We start from the raw sequence: 16,479 nt of genomic DNA on the forward strand, positions 1-16,479 counted from the left end.
ATCTACAAAGGGCATCATATTATTTGAGGAAAGGTTATATGAAGCAGCCTTATGTTGAGTCAGACCACTGGCCCATCTAGGTCGGCGATGTTCTGGAGCAGGGATGGGCAAATGTGCCCTCCAGCTGTGGTTGAATTACAACTCCCAGTTGTAAAATGTGGCTGGCTGGGAATGATGGGAGTTGTAGTTCAACAGCTGGAGGGCCAGGTTTGCCCACCCCTGTTCTGCAGCATTGTTTTCAGGGGGACAAATGTGTGTTCAAACAAGTGTTTGAAATGCTGTGGGGATGAGGGTGAGCTGCCACCCCACTTCTTTTGAATGGGTGTAATGAGCCTGGCTTGATTGGAAAGGAAACCATTCCACTTCCTCTCCTCCTCCCCTAGCACTATTGCAACCACTTTGAACACATTTGAAATATGACCTCTTATTCCACCCCTTACACTTGCTGCAGAGACCTCTCTCTGGAGGGAGTAGAAGCAATTTCCCTGCAAGACAGGCTGGTCACCTTTTGCTGTGGTGTTCTGCCTATGGAGCAGGGTTGCAGACAGAAGGATCCAACAGCAACTCCTCCCTTACCTTTTTGAGGTGGAAAAGAAAGACAGTTTGCTGGAGAAGACATCAGTTATGAGGTTTCATGGCGGGGGTGGGGGGAAGACATTTTTGGGGGCAGATAGCCAGTATCCCCTGCTAACTAGCCAACGAGAGAGCTTGCCAAGTGGTGATTCTCTTATTTAGCATTGGGGAGAGCAACTGGCCCTATTAAACCGCAGCACTGCATCCCTCCAGGATGAGTAACAGTATATGGTAGCTTTATATATTCAATCAAAATTGATGACTGAAGGATATGGAAACAAAATACAACCAACCAACAATAGGATGGCAGTAATAACTAATTTTCAAAGTCCTCCAAACATTTCTTTACAAATCTCAGGAGTGATAAATCACTGGACACCCCCTGCTAAACTTTCAGCGAGCCTTAAGACAACTGTCATAAACATCCTATGCCTCCCCATTCATTTACAAGATACTGGTGATAAAGTATGAAGGTGATAAAGATACTCCGTGGTGACTCAAGACCTCTGTGCACCCGAGGCAGAGCAACAACAGTCACCAGTCCATGCTTCCATTTAAAAAAAGGCAGGGGGCAGGAGGGCATTTTGCTGGGGCCACCCCAATGGTCAGTTGCCTGAGGCAACTGGCCTCACCTTGCCTCACCTTGCCTCATAGAAGACCTCACCTCACCTCCCAGAAGGTCCAGCCCTGGCAATACTGTTGCCACTCTGGAGGACAGATCCAGCAATCTCTTCTATATAAGCACCCAGCACATCAGCTCAGCAACGTACCTGTCCCTTGTGTTGAAAAGTGTCCTCTGAAGTCTCAGACAGGTGTGTCGGACTGGGGAGGCATGGCTGGAAAATCCTTTGGCAGGGGTAGCCACCACCCTCCGTTCCCTGGTACAAATTCCTTTAAAGCTGTCAAAGATATTGTAATCAGACGAGCTGATCAAACTCAGTCCTCCAGAGAGCTGGAAATAAGATCCAGAGATGAGTATTCAGCTGCAGGAGGGCGAGGGCCGAAACACTCAAGTTTCCATTGGAATTAAATGAAGGGACTTGAATTGCTTGGAGAGGGAGAAACGAAACTTCATTAAGACCAGCAGGCCAGAAGCTTTGGGCCGCCTTCTGAATCGATGTGAGGCAGGGATCTATGTGGCTCATAGCGGAATCCAAGAGCAGAACAAAACACTTACTAGGAAGCAAACTACGCAATCTACTGAAGCATTTAGGTGTGTGTGTTGTGTGTGTGTGTGCGTGAGCATGTGACAATTTCTTTTCTCATACAGTTGAGTAGTTTTATTACTGGATCAAATGGAAATGAAAGAGAGAGATGATAAAGTAATAGAGAAATTGAGTCTTCGTTTGTCTTGCCAAGGCTGAAAAACATAAAAACCACTGTCAGGATGCTGAAGAATTTTGCAGAATAGATCAGGAAGTAAAGTACTGAAGCCTGCTTAGTTTCTGCAAGAGAAATGGCCTCAAAGGAGGGCCTCAGACATTCAGTCTGAGCAGCCTAGAATCAGTATTGTTATGAGCGGAATCATGCTACAGCTATGGATATTTTGACCAGGCTTATTGCTTTCCAACAAAAGTTCTCAAAGTGGTTTATATAGAAAAAATAAGTAATAAAAAGCTAGGATAAGCTGTATAGCTTAGTGTGGGGGTTTTCAAACTTGGGCCCCCTGAAACTGTTAAACTACAGCTCCCATAATCCCTCTGGCCAGTGTGGTTGGGGATCAGTGTTCTCTTTAATGGGGAATGCCAGAGTTTGTTGACTGAAACTCCCAACACCTCCAGCCACAGGCCATTGCAGCTGGGATACTGGGAGCTGTAGTCAACATCTTATGTTCCCTGTTACACCCCACGTGTTGGGGGTGCTGGGAATTGTAGTCCAACAACATCTGGGGACCCAAGATCGAGAACCCCTGGCTTATTGATTTGGGCAATGATGAGGATGATTGCTGGGCAATAAGGTTTAGCTAAGAATGCAAGTCACACCTCCTTAGCAGGTTGATGGTTGAAATCAGTGTCCTGCCTGGGCTTGTGCACAGACACTAAAAGAGGCAGTCTGTATTTGGCCAGAGAAAGTGGTTTTCAGTTTTTGCAGCTGGCAAGAAGAGGTTGCTTTGGGGAAACTTGAGCTATCTTCAGGCAAAGTTAATTAACAATGGAATTTAATTAATTAACTATGGCCAGATGGCATCCACCCGAGAGTCCTTAAAGAACTCAAATGTGAAACTGCTGATCTCCTTGCAAAAATATGTAACTTATCTCTACAGTCCAGCTCTATATCAGTGGACTGGAAAGTAGCCAATGTAACACCAGTTTTCAAAAAGGGATCCAGGGGGGATCTGGGAAATTACAAACCGGTTAGCTTAACATCTGTGCTGGGCAAATTGATGGAAAGCATTCTCAAAGATAAAATGGTGGAGCATATCGAAGAAGAGGCCCTGCTGAAGGAGAACCAGCATGGCTTCTGCAAAGGTATATCTTGCTTCACCAACCTTTTGGAGTTCTTTTCGAGTGTCAACAGATGTGTGGGAAAAGGTGATCCAGTTGACATTTCAAAAAACTTTCAACAAAGATCCTCATCAAAGACTTGAGAACTTAGAAGTGATGGGATAAGGGGACAAGTACATGTGTGGCTTGGTAACTGGTTGAAGGACAGGAAACAGAGGGTAGGTATAAATGGAGAGTTTTCACAATGGAGGGAAGTAAGAAGTGGGGTCCCCCAGGGATCTGTACTGGGACTGGTGCTTTTTAATTTATTCATAAATGATCTAGAAGTTGGGATAAGCAGGGAGGTGGTCAAATCTGCAGATCATATCAAACTATTTAGGGTAGAAAAATCCACAACAAATTGCAAACTGGAGGAGTGGGCAACAAAATGGCAGATGTGGTTCAACGTTAGCAAGTGTAAAGTGATGCATATTGGGGCAACCCGCCCCCCAACTTCACATATATGCTGATGGGGTCTGAGCTGTTGGTGAGTGACCAAGAGAGGGATCTTGGGGTCCTGGTGGACAGCTTGTTGAAAGTGTCTACACAAGACAGATGTGAACAGCTGCCACAAGAGGACCTTTTCGGTTTCTCTTTTGGGGCGCTTGGAGCGGCGAGATAAAAAATGCAGATCTTTGTGAAGACCCTGACTGGCAAGACCATCACTCTGGAGGTGGAGCCCAGTGACACCACTGAGAATGTCAAGGCTAAAGTCCAGGACAAAGAGGGCATTCCCCCCGACCAGCAGAGGTTGATCTTTGCCGGCAAGCAGCTGGAAGATGGTCACACCCTTTCCAACTACAACATCCAGATGGAGTCCACTCTGCACTTGGTCCTGCGCCTGAGAGGAGGCTGTTAGATGTTACAGATTCCGTTTGCAAGTTGCCAATAGTATTTGTTTGCACTGTAGCAGTTTAATGGCATAATGTTGTAAGGTAAATGCAAATTCCAGTAACTGCTGGACTGTTTGTGTAAATGCTAATAAAGTTTTCTGTTGCATATTAGAAAGAAAGAAAGAAAGAAAGAGAGAGAGAGAGAGAGAGAGAGAGAGAGAGAGAGAGAGAGAGGGAGGGAGGAAGGAGGAAGGAAGTGTCTACACAACGTGCAACAGCTATGAAAAAGGCCCATTCCAAGCTTGGAATCATTAGAAAGGAGACTGAAAATAAAACTGCTAATATTATAGTGCCATTATACAAATCTATAGTGCAGCGACATTTGGAATATTGCGTACAGTTCTGGTCGCCATAACTCATAAAAGGACATTATAGAACTGGAGGAGGTGCAGAAGAGGGCAACCAAGATGAGCACGGGCCTAGAGCACCGTTCCTACAAAGTAAACGACAGCATCTGGGTTTTTTTTAGTTTAGAAAAAAGGTGACTGAGGGGTGAAATGATAGAGGTCTATACAATTATGCATGGTGTGGAAAGAGTGGATGGAGAGAAATTCTTCTCCCTCTCACATAACACTAGAACCAGGGGTCATCCCATGAAACTGATTGCCAAGAAATTTAGGACTGACAAAGAAGTATTTTTTCACACAATGCATAATGAACCTATGGAATTCTCTGCCACAAGAGGTGGTGACAGCCAACAGCCTGGATGGCATTAAGAAGGGTTTAGATGAATTTATGGAGGTCAGGTCTATTGATGGCTACTAGTCTGAAGACTATAGGCCACAGCCTATCAGGCAAGATGCCTCTAAATACCAATTGCAGGGGAGCAACAGCAGAAGATTGTTTCTTTTTAGATTGTAAATCCTTTGGGGACAGGGATCCATCTTATTTATTTATTATTTATCTGTGTAAACTGCCCTGAGCCATTTTTGGAAGGGCGGAATGGAGACAGAACGAATGAAGAGAGGGGGGCATGCTCTCAGCTCTTGCCTGTGGATTTCTCAGAGGCATTTGGTGGGCCACTTTGAAAAACAGGATGTTGGACTAGAAAAGCCTTGGGCCTGATCTAGCAGGTTTGTTTTTATGCACACTCCCCTTAAGAACAGCAATATGCAAGCCTCCCTTTGACCTGTCCTGAAATCCCAAATGAACACACACAAATCCTCAAGGCTTTGCATACGAACATGTGATCACAAAGCACTCACCGGAACATAAGAATGGATCGTAACACCACCAGTCGCTCATAAGAAGACCATAAGAACGAATCATAAAGATCACATGAACATAAGCATGTGAAGACATAAGAGTCTTTCTGGGTCACGCTTAAGACCTATCTAGGCCTTAATTTCCATCAGTGGCCCATCAGATACCTCTGGTAGCCCACAACCAGGAGATGAAGCCATGCCCCCTCTCCTGCCATTGTCCCCAGCAACTGGAATTCAAGAGAATCCTTCTACTGCCCTTCTCCACCCTTTGCTGTTCATTTCCCCCTCCTCATTCCACTGGGGTGACCTCTTCTTCCCCAGAGGTCACCTCTCCTGATGTCAGCTGGGAATGCCCCTGATGCCACTACCTAGCTTTGTGGCATCATCTGAGAGTGTTTAAATGCTTCCACCTCATCAGCATGGCCAAAGAATGCTAAGCATCCAAGAGGGGGCATCGGATTGTCTTTCACTTCAGGCAGCAAAATGTCAGACCACCCCAGAAGGCCAAAGCCTTGGTACTCAGTTCATAAGGTTCCTGGTTCCTTTCCTAATGGCACCCTTGCATCTAAATAAGCATCATAATCTGGAATGAGGGAGGATGACTTGAGGTTTAACATGTTTCTTTCTAAGAACAATTCCATATTTACCCTGCACTGAAGAGGAAACAGATGGCCAATAAGCTAAATTGGGACATAAAAGAAGAGCCCTACTGGATCAGACTGAAGGCCCACCGCATCTGTGGCATCTTGTTTCCCACAGTGGCCAACCAGATGCCTCCAGGAATGCCACCAGCAGGGCATGAAGGCAATAGAGCCAGCATAGTGTAGTTAGAATGCTGTACTACGACTGGGGAGATTGGTGTTCGAATCCCCACTTAGCCATGAAGCTCACTGGGTGACTCTGGGCCGGTTGCTTATCTCTCAGCCTAAACGACCTTGCAGGCTTGTTATGGTGATAAACATAACCACATACACGGCTCTGGACTTCTTGAAGGAATAGCAAGATATGAATGAAGAAATGAGTGGCCGTCCCTTAGCTTTCAGTAGCCTATTGCCTCTGAAAATGGAGGTGCCATATCATCATCACCATGGTGATTAGCCACTGATTGTGCTCTTTTCCTTTAAGAATTTTTCTAACCCCCTTTAAAAACCATCGAAGCTAGTGATCATTTTGTGGCAGTGAATTATGCATCCGGTATTAAGGGGATTTCCCTTTGTCTGTCCTGAAGGCATAATGAGATATCGTGTCAGATCGCAAGAGATAATAGTTCCACTCTGTTCTACACTGGCCAGACCTCACATGGAACACTGTGTCCAGTTCTAGGCACTGCATTTTAAGGAAGATGTTGAAAAGCTGGAATGGGTTCAGAGAAGGCAGGAATGATGGTAACAGTTCTAGAAACCAAATGCTATAGGGAATGGTTGAAGAAGCTGAGTATGTTTAGGAACATAGGAAGCTGCCATATACTGAGTCAGACCATAGGTCCATCTATTGTCTACCCAGACTGGCAACGGCTTCTCCAAGGTTGCAGGCAGGAATCTCTCTCAGCCCTATCTTGGAGAAGCCAGGGAGGGAACTTGGAACCTTCTGCTCTTCCCAGAGCGGCTCCATCCCCTGAGGGGAATATCTTGCAGTGCTCACACATCAAGTCTCCCATTCGTATGCAACCAGGGCAGACCCTGCTTAGCTATGGGGACAAGTCATGCTTGCTACCACAAGACCAACTCTCCTCCTTCCTGCTACCTCTCACCTGGAGAAGGGGGGATAGCCATCTTCAAATATCTGGAGGGCTGTCACATAGAAGGAGGAACAGACCTGTTCTCTGTTGCTCCTGAGAACTAGATTAATTAGGGATTGTGAGCCAGCTCGGTTTGAGGTCACAGAAATGGCCTCTGCGCATGCGTGGAGGTCAGTAAAATGGCCTCTGCGTGGATGCAGAGGCCTGAACCAGGCCAGAGAATATCCGAACCGGGCTGCTGCTGGCCTGTGCCACTCAGTGGGAGGCTGGCGGGGATGGGGGTAGGGGATCCACCACTCCTGCAGCATTGCTGCGGCTCGTACTTGTAAATACATATTTACTCCCCTCTCACCCCCTCTATACTTAGGAAAAAAAACCCTGCTCCTGTACTGGTAAAGGGGAAACTTTACTGGATTCCCCTTTACCAGCATAGCTTCAAATTGGTCGAGCCGGCTCGGTTCGAACTCGAACCGGGTCTGGCTCGACTGGGCCAAAACCGAGCTGGGCCAGCTCGAATCCAGTTCAGATTTGATCCAAACCATCAAATCCAGTTTTGTGCACCTTTAGAACTAATGGGTTCACATTGCAAAGAGGCAGATTTAGGGTAGACATTAGGAAGGATTTCCTAGTGTAAGAATTATTTGATGGTAGGAAAGTCTGCCTCATGTACTGGTGGACTCTCCTGTACTCATTTTCAAACAGAACTTGGTCAGCCATCTGTCCGGTGCTGCAACAGTTTCCTGCGCTGAGCAGGGCTTGGACTAGCGGATCTCCAGGATCTCTTCCATCTCTAAAATTCTATGATCTGATGAATCTACTGCTATTTTCCCCACTGATGTCCCTAATTTCCTATTGTCTAGGAAGCCAATTCTGCTTAAAATGTCAGATTCCAAACATCACATCAAAAACGAGTCTCCCCATTTGTCTGCAAAACACGTTTTTCACCCCGCGTAAGATAGCAAAGCACACAGTGAAACAGAAGAAATGAAGAAGGATTCATCTACAGGTCTATAAAGTCTCATACTTGCCTGAGCAACCGTGAATGCCACCGCCTGCCAGAGGCCCCATCTGCAAATGAGCTGCACGCAGAGCGTTCGCCCGTGTTTATTCTAGAGTAGGATGTTTAACACTCCTGTCATTGGTCCTGAGACCAAGTGGAGGAAATGTCTGAGCCAAGACACAAAACGCTACAGCTGGTGGGATAAACACTGCCTTCTCTTGACCTATACAGGCTTTCGTTTATCGTGCTGAAAATGGCTGAGCTAAAACACTCCAGATTATTTCCTCTCCTTCTTTCATAACGGTTGCAGCAGACATTTGCTTGGAAGGCCATGGCCCCCATGCTTCAAGATGGTTTATCTGTGTTCTGTATTTACTTGAATCTAAGACTAGTTCCCCCCACCCCACCAAGTGTTTTGATATTAGGAATTGGGAGGTTGTCTTAAATTCAGAGTCCTGTCCCTTTTGAATCAGTGCAGGTATAACCTGTGTTTATTAACCACTGCTTTTAAGGGGGTCATCTTAAATTCAGAGTCTTCGATTTGGGTAAAAATGCTTCTATCTGTGAAGTAGAGTCAGTCTTCAGTCAATGCTGCTTCTCGTAAATCAGGCTTTCCTCAAGCTGCGGCCCTTCAGATGTTGCTGAACTACAACTCCCAACATCTCTAGCCACAATTTATTGTGGCTGGGTATGCTTGGAGTTGTAGTTCAGCAACATCTGGAGGGCCGCAGCTTGGGGAAAGCCTGTCATAAATGGTCTTAAATAAACATGGCATCAGTTAAAGCACAGAACACATCAGGTTTGTTCACATGACTGTTATCTGAGTAGGGTTTTGTCCTACCCAGCAGTTGTACCGGCTGCTGAATGAGGTACGAGGAAAAGTCCTTGTATGCAGCTACTGCCTAGCACAGTGGTTCTCAACCAGGGTTCCAGCAGATGTTGCTGAACTACAACTCCCATCATTCCACCAAATTGTAGCTGGGAATGATGGGAGTTGTAGTTCAGCAACATCTGCTGGAACCCTGGATGGAAACCACTGGCTTAGCACATGATCTCTGCCAGCGCCTCCTACCTTGCACATGATAAAAATGATAAAAACATGATGAATTCAATCACCCTTGCAGATGATAAAAAACTGGGAATGTGCACAGCTCCCAAAACTGGGTAGAAATCTTGTCCCACCCAGTTATTGATTGTGTGAACTACTTTACTCAATACTTATAGAGGTAAAGGAATCAGTATTGTTAGTTTATTTACCTTATGTACCAGACTTACAAGAAACAAATCTGTCTGACTTTCTTCGGATCAAGAGACTTTGACAACTTCTTTTGTCAATGTCTCAGTCTTTCCCCTCAATAGCCATGATAGCCAAGACAATAATATGCGACGACTGTATTATCTGACACTTTGCCGTAAGGTTCCAGCCTGGTGGAAGGGGGAGAAAAAGGGGGAGTGGGAAATACGGCGGTGCAGCAAGGTTGAAAGTGCAAACTCCTCTTTGTGCGCCCTTTGCTCCCCCCAGTGACAGCATGACGCAGGCATAACTGCAACCAGCTCCAGCCCCCATCAGTGTTCTCTCTAATTTTTTTCATCGGTGTGCAGAGTGAATTCTATTCTGGGCGGCAGTATCAAGACCGTGTGTGCACATGTGCATTCAGAGTGGGATCTTCCTGATTAAACCTAATATTTACTGAGCAGACATAAAAAACCTTGTGAGCATGCGCACGTGTGCACACCTTAGAGGGTACATTGGTCTCCATGCTCCAGCCACGTTAGTGGCTGGGCCTGGGAAGCGCAGTGGGCAGCAAGAGCACCATGTGCCATGCTGAAAATGGGCAGCACTGCTGCATGCCACTCATTCACTGGCTGTTTTACTCCCCCACTGCTGCCCCGCCCCCCCGACAGCAGAGCCATGCTCATGCTCCAGCCGGCCACAGGTCAGCTGCTGGGCCTGGGAAGTGGCAGCAAGTAGCCAGAGTGCCCTGCACCACACTGGGGATGGGATGGGCAGCAGTGCCACTGCACGCCAGCTAGCAGGGGAAGGGAGGCAAGAGAGGCGGCCGTTCTCGGGGCCAGGTTGCTTTGGACCAGGTTGCGTGGTGTGGGTTCAAATGGGACCCAAATGCCCAATTGAAGCTCCACTCCAGGTACATATTTTTGGGGGAGTATCCACTACCTCTTGCTACCCCTTGGAGTCATCTCTGATAAACAGAAGGGCTGTCAGACTCCCAGGGGATGGGGTGGGCTTCTAGACCTTCTTGGACTCCATAATGACTGGATCAGCACCAAGAAAGAAAGAAAGAAAGAAAGAAAGAAAGAAAGAAAGAAAGAAAGAAAGAAAGAAAGAAAGAAAGAAAGAAAGGTCAGCCTCAGGAAGAGCCAGGGGAGGAGGTTAGCTTGTCACCTGAGTCCTCCTCCTGGCTTGCTGCATTCAGCCAGTTCCCTCTCCTGGAGAACTCCCGGCTCCCGTACGCAGAAGCAGCTCTTCATCAACAGCTGCCTTGTCTTTAAATACCTCAGTGCAGAGCGGGCGGGGCTTAAAGCCGACTTCCAGCCCCGCCCCCTTCCTGACCTTGCTTCCTGGTTTCCTGCCACACCCAACCTAGCTGTCTCCCTAGAGCTGTTTCCTGCAGCTCTCTCTGCCTTGCCCCTTCAACCCCACAGAGATCCGACCAACCAGGACTCTTCTCATCCCTACTAGGGATGTGCACAGAACTGGTTCAGAGGCCCTTTATGGGCCTCCAAACTAGTTTGAAGAACCTGCGGTTCTGCCAGTTCGAAGGTGGCAGGGGTATCCCTTTAAGAGTGGGGGGGAGGGTGCACTTACCCCTCCCACCTCTTTCCCCCCACCGGCGTCACTATTTTTAGCAGCCCATTGGGGTGGCAGTGTACCTCCCTGCCATATTATTATTATTATTATTATTATTATTATTATTATTATTATTATTATTATTTCTATACCGCCCTTCCAAAAATGGCTTAGGGCAGTTTACACAGAGAAATAACAAACAAATAAATACAAATATGACCAAAAGGGAGACCCCCACTGCCTTCGAACCACCTCGCCATGGCTCCGTGCACATCCCTAATCCCTAGTGCCCCCTGAAGGGAATGAAAGCCCCACAGGAGGGATGCCGCACCCTTCTCCAGACTCCACAAAGCCACCCAAGCAACCAGGTAACATGGTATCCTGACAAGGGGCTATACTGGCTTACATAGAGCACAGCGCCCCACCAATGCAAGAGAGGGGTGCAAGTGCTGGCTTCAGGAGAGTCCAAAGTGCATCCTTGCATCTGCTAAGCTTGCAGAGCCTCAGTGGCTCCTAAGGATTGCATCACCACTGTAGTGAAGCTGCTCCCATTATTCTCAGTGGTAGCAGGGTCATTGCAGCTCTGATGCAATCCTTAGGAGCCGCGGAGGCTCCACAAGGAGGACGCAGTTTGGACACGGATATGCTCCCTGTTCTTCCACTGGCAGGACACTGAGCCATATGCAAATCAGTAACTCAGAGAACACCAGCACACTGGTTTTGCTGAAATGAATTGAAGCAGTTTATTAAAGCACTTACTACCACACACAAGGAGTGGGATGGGAAATGAAAACAAATGGATCAAAATAGCATGGCGAATGGAACATTTAAGGCATAAAGAAAGCATTTAAGGCAAGAACAATAGACAATGACTCTCACAAAGCCATTGAATGCAAAGTGACTCTTAATGGCAAATAATTCTTAACAGCAAATGACTGAATATTTTTATAGGCCCTTTCCTATTTTCTGTGCATTGTTCCACTGCCTTATACTTCCTCCTGCCCTTGCTCTTTAGGAAGCTCTAATGTTTCACGGCGAATCATATTTACCCTTAGAAGCCAGAGGAGGTAGTGCCGTGATGTGGCAAGGTGATGGCTATAGCTTTCTCTGCCTAGAGCTGAACATTCATGCCAGAAAAGGGGGTGAACTGATCAAAAAAGAGAATGGCAAAGAAGAGAGAGAATGAGCTGGTTCAATTGATATGGTTACACGTGCGAATATGAAGGGGGCATGTTGAAAGCAAATATACAAATACGAATATGGCAAGTGTTTCTATACTGCTTTTCAACAAAAGTTCCCAAAGTGGTTTACATAGATATAAATAAATGTAAATAAGATGGCTCCCTGTCCCTAAAGGGCTCACAATCTAAAAGAGAATCATAAGACAGCCACCAGCAACAGCCACTGGAAGGATGCTGTATTGGGGACAGATAGGGCCAGTTACTCTCCCCCCTGCTAAATAAAGAGAATCACCACTTTTAAAAGGTGCCTCTTTGCTCAGTTAGCAGGGGACTGCTAACGGAGGCACCCATTGGGATGTCCTCCATGGATGTCCTGACACCCTTCTGGATCATCTTCAAACACACTTCCAAATACTTGATCAACAAATATGTGGAACATGTGATCAAAGGCTATTCGGATGAACCGTCCCCATGTGTAATTAAAAGGTATGGCAAGAGGACATTGGGATATCCATGGAGGATCTTCCGAGGATGCTTTCTTGGTACACTCCTTCCCTGTTCCCATGTCCTGCCATATCATTTGAACCAGCCCAGAGTTTTTTAAACCAGAGAAAGAGAAATAAAACCTCCCGAGAAAAGCAGCAAAGATCTGAGTGCCAAAGATAAAGAGGCATAGCCCTTCATCCTGAAGAGAACTTTCAAGCGGAGAACAGGGAAAGAAAATGCTGGGAAAGATGTGTAAAGCAGAAGGTCGGGCATTAAGAGAAACAGCCAATAATTCATAAAAAGAAGAGGGGAAGTGTTGTAGAAAGAGATACTCCAAGAAGTGTTCAACTGAAGAAATGTCCCTCAGAATCCATTGCCTGCCCTCCCCGCACTAAGTACCTTTTCTCCTAGCCCTTTACCTTTTTTTCTGACCAGAGAGAACAGAGGTGAGGAAAAAGCAAACTCCCCGGTTGTCTTTTCTCCTTTGTTTCAGAGGGTTATGTCACCATAACGTTTCCAAAATCTTTAAAGTCTCTCTGTCTCATCTGGCCGGAGCATTGTCTTCAGATCAGAAATGCAAGCCTGGCATCTTGGCACAGTTCCCAGACAGTTCTATAAAGTTGTGTTGGGTACATTTTTGGCAGAAAACTGCCCCTTATCACCAATGTTCTCAGGCGTCCTGTTCTACCCTGTGGCACCTCCGGAGGCTCACCCTCCTTCACTGTATCTTGCACAAGGCCACGTGTGCACAGAACTAAACTTTTTCTGAAACACTTTCGTTCTTCTGCGGTTAAGCAGAAAAGCTCCATCCTTGGTTCGTCAGAGCTGGATTTTGATTCATGACATCCAGTTTTGGTTCTTTAGGCCTGTCACTCCTCCAAGAATTTCTGAGGCAAAATGACCAAACTGAAATATTTTAGGTCCATATAACACTTGCAACACCGCTACTGCTATTCCAGTGTGTAGGCTTGTCTGCAAACCTCTTCCTCCCCTGCTATTACACATTATTTTTTATTTTATTTTTTATCTAACATATTTCTATACCGCCCCAAACTCAAATTCTCTGGGTGGTTTACAAGACAATAAAAACAACCAATAAAAAGATTAATAAAACATTTCAACAATTAAAATTTAAAAGTTAAGACTATTAAAACACAATTAAAACAGTATCTAATTAAAAGTCTGAGTGAACAAATCTGCCTTGACTGCTCTTTTAAAAGTTGTAAGAGATGGGTAGGCTCTTATTTTAGCAGGAAGTGTGTTCCAAAGCCTCAGAGCAGCAATGGAGAAGGCCCGTCCCTGAGGTAGCCACCAGACGAGCTGGTGGCAACTGCAGACGAACCTCTCCAGACGATCTCGATGGGCGGTGTGGTTCATAGCAAAGAAGATGTTCTCTTAAATCCCCAGGGCCCAAGCTGTTTAGGGCTTTATAGGTTATAACCAAAACCTTGTACTTTGCCTGGAAACTTATCGGCAGCCAGTGCAGATCTTAGCCCCATCCACATGTTATGTTCAACATTAGTACATTACAATGAGTGTGCAGTGTACGCAGGATCCATACACAGGTACAGTTATTCACATGTTATGTACAACAGTACATTTCCTAATTGTACCACACATTTGAGGGAACTGTAGCCAGGTTCACCTTGAAAATGAACACAGGTACAGTCATTCACACAAACACATTATTTATTTATTACATTTCTATACTGCCCTATCCATCCAAAGACTCTGGGCAGTGTACAACCATCAAAACAAAAACAAACAAACAACCATTTAAAACCATCAGCTTAAAACAATATAAAAACAAGTTCAAAAACAGTTTAAAGGGGGGGAAAACCCACCACACAACACAAATTAAGAACAGTTTAGGAACCTTGGAAGGCCAGGACAGACAAATAGTTTTTTAGGGCTCTCTTGAAGGCCAGCAATGAACTCAAACTATGCATTTCTGCTGGGAGTGCATTCCACAGCCCAGTCATTCCCAAGTGTACAGACTGCCGTACATTCGTACAAAATAATGAGGCTGTTCTCATGTGCAGTGGGAACCAGGCTAAGGGACCCCAGCCCAGTTTCTACTGCATGAGAACTGGCAGGAGTCACATGGCTCCTGGCGGTGGTGTGGCGGCAAACCCTCTTGGGTTGCCCGCCACTTAACCTGGGTTTCGGGTGCAAAAGCACCCAAAAAGTGGGTTAACTGCCCATGTGTCGCCTTGGCACAGCTCTGCACTGCAGTGACTCACAAGTAGACCCCCAACCGGGAGGCTACTCAGAATGCCCCGAACACTCATTTGGGTCATTCAGGGACTTCCAGGGCTAGGAGGCCACTGAACCCTGTTGCCCCAACCGGCTCTGTGATGGAGCTGGTCATCATCTGGTTGGCCAATCCAGCTACCCAGGGAGGGCTTCCTGCTCATGTGCAGGTCAAGCCTGCTCTCCCCGCAAACTCCCTTCAGGCTCTTCACTCTGTTTGTGTGGAGAGCCTTATTGTTGGAATCAGGCTATTCTTACCTTTTCTTCATTGCTTGGTGTTTCCAAGGACGGCTCTTTCATGTAGCAAGGGGAGGCAGTGGCCTGTGGTGGTGTTTTATATAGCTTCTTCCCTCACAAACACAAAGTAATTGTATGTAGATTTAACTAAGAGCTTATCCAGCAACAACTCCATTTTCTCCTCCTTTTTTCCGTCTCTTTGACTCCACTGCCACACTCTCTACAGGATCCCCACTGGGACAAACGTCTCCACAACAAGATATCAAAGATTACTGGATAGAAAACAACAGGTGGCAGATTATTGGGGTATCAGGAGGAAGGCAAGTTGCCCCCCTCCTATTGTCACCATCCGTCAGAGCAGCTCTTTGGGACTGGTCTGACCCTTGCAAGGAGAGCCCCTCCTCCAACTCATTGCAAAGCTTGCAAGAAGGACAAGGAGTCTGCTGGCAACCAGACTGGGCATGTTTGGTTCTTGCACCCCCGAATGAGCGCTTAGCTCGGTTCGAATTAGAACCAGTTTGGGGCCGGTTCAGGGGTGTTAGTGGGTGTATTTTTTAAAAAAAGTCAGATTCACTGCTGGCGCTGGGTTTGGTGGCCCCGGGGGTGCTGCTGCGGCCACAGGTGTGTGTGTCTCTGTTGGCTTCCCCTCCCCTGATGGCCTCCTCCCCCGACAGCCTCCTGCCGGTCTCCGAAGGGCTAGTTTGGCCCCTTTCAAGATTGCTTCTGTTGGAGCTAGGACCCTGGCAGCATCAGCTCTCAGTTGCAATGTCTCATAGTGACCACTGGAGTTTTTTTAGGGTCATGGATAAAAGTGCTGGACTCCTCCCCTCTTTGTTCTTCCAGTGTTCGTTTCCATTTTGACTCTCCAGATGGCTGTTTGTTTTCCTCTCTCTTTCTTCAGCCATGAGCTATAGCTGAAATAAGATGCAGGTTTTTTCACATTTGTTTGTAACCTTTTCTTTAAATTAACCCTTGTAGTTCTTCAGCACTAAAGGACTGTCTCAAGACCTCTTGCTCGGCTGCTTTCTCACCAAACTGGTTTTGCTTTGCTATTTGGGGACTGAACTGCCATTCCTCCGCTACAGTTTCAGCCCTTTGAGAGTGTGTGGCAGTCATTTGTGAGGCTGCCGCACATGCATGCTAGCCATTTGTGTGGCTGGGTCATGACCAGATCAAATCAGCACACTCTCGAAGTCTGAAATGGGCTCAAAACGGGTCCGAAATGGGCAGAAATGGCCATTTGGAGACCAGAGGAAGACAGCAGATTGAGGGGAAGCTGTCGGAGACCACCCCACCAGCCACAGCAGTATCCCCCGGGCCACCGAACCCAGCAGTGGTAAGTATGACTTTTTAAAAAAATTACCCCTGCTTACCGACCCTGAACTGGCCCGGGTAATTCGGATTGACGTCCAGCCGAACCTGGCCCAGTCTGGCTCAAGGTCAAGCCCTCAAACCGGGCCGATTCAAGCTTGAATTGGCTCGCACATCCCTAGATCCTATAATTTCTTTGAGTCCACAAGCAGATATCTACCTACAAATGCACTATGGAAAAGATGCATTCCTACAATCACTGAGGGATTTAAGTTCTAGAGACCTGGAGGAGGAAACAGAATCAGAAGAA

The 16,479-nt window shown here is 46.6% G+C and overlaps 2 protein-coding genes across 6 annotated transcripts in view; one reads left to right on the plus strand and one right to left on the minus strand.

Annotated features, from left to right (window-relative positions):
- C1H14orf180 (chromosome 1 C14orf180 homolog) overlaps window positions 1-14,972 on the minus strand; it is a 52,901-nt gene extending 37,929 nt beyond the window's left edge. Inside the window, exon 1 of one of the 5 annotated variants that reach the window (XM_053287062.1) lies at window positions 14,880-14,972. The gene's annotated coding sequence lies outside the window, so the exon portion shown is untranslated. Of the gene's footprint in view, window positions 1-1,343; window positions 1,465-9,167; window positions 9,222-10,296; window positions 10,357-12,787; window positions 12,944-14,879 lie in introns of those variants that run through there. The other 4 variants (XM_053287061.1, XM_053287065.1, XM_053287063.1 and 1 more) reach the window with 4 other exon arrangements.
- LOC128341041 (ubiquitin-like) lies at window positions 3,674-3,915 on the plus strand. Its single transcript, XM_053287066.1, has one exon. It carries the CDS (start codon window positions 3,682-3,684, stop codon window positions 3,913-3,915), a length of 234 nt encoding a protein of 77 aa, XP_053143041.1. The 5' UTR covers window positions 3,674-3,681.
- Window positions 14,973-16,479: the final 1,507 nt, after the last annotated feature.

The sequence above is a fragment of the Hemicordylus capensis genome, chromosome 1, assembly GCF_027244095.1.
Source record: "Hemicordylus capensis ecotype Gifberg chromosome 1, rHemCap1.1.pri, whole genome shotgun sequence".
In the NCBI taxonomy this organism is placed as follows: Eukaryota; Metazoa; Chordata; class Lepidosauria; order Squamata; family Cordylidae; genus Hemicordylus; species Hemicordylus capensis.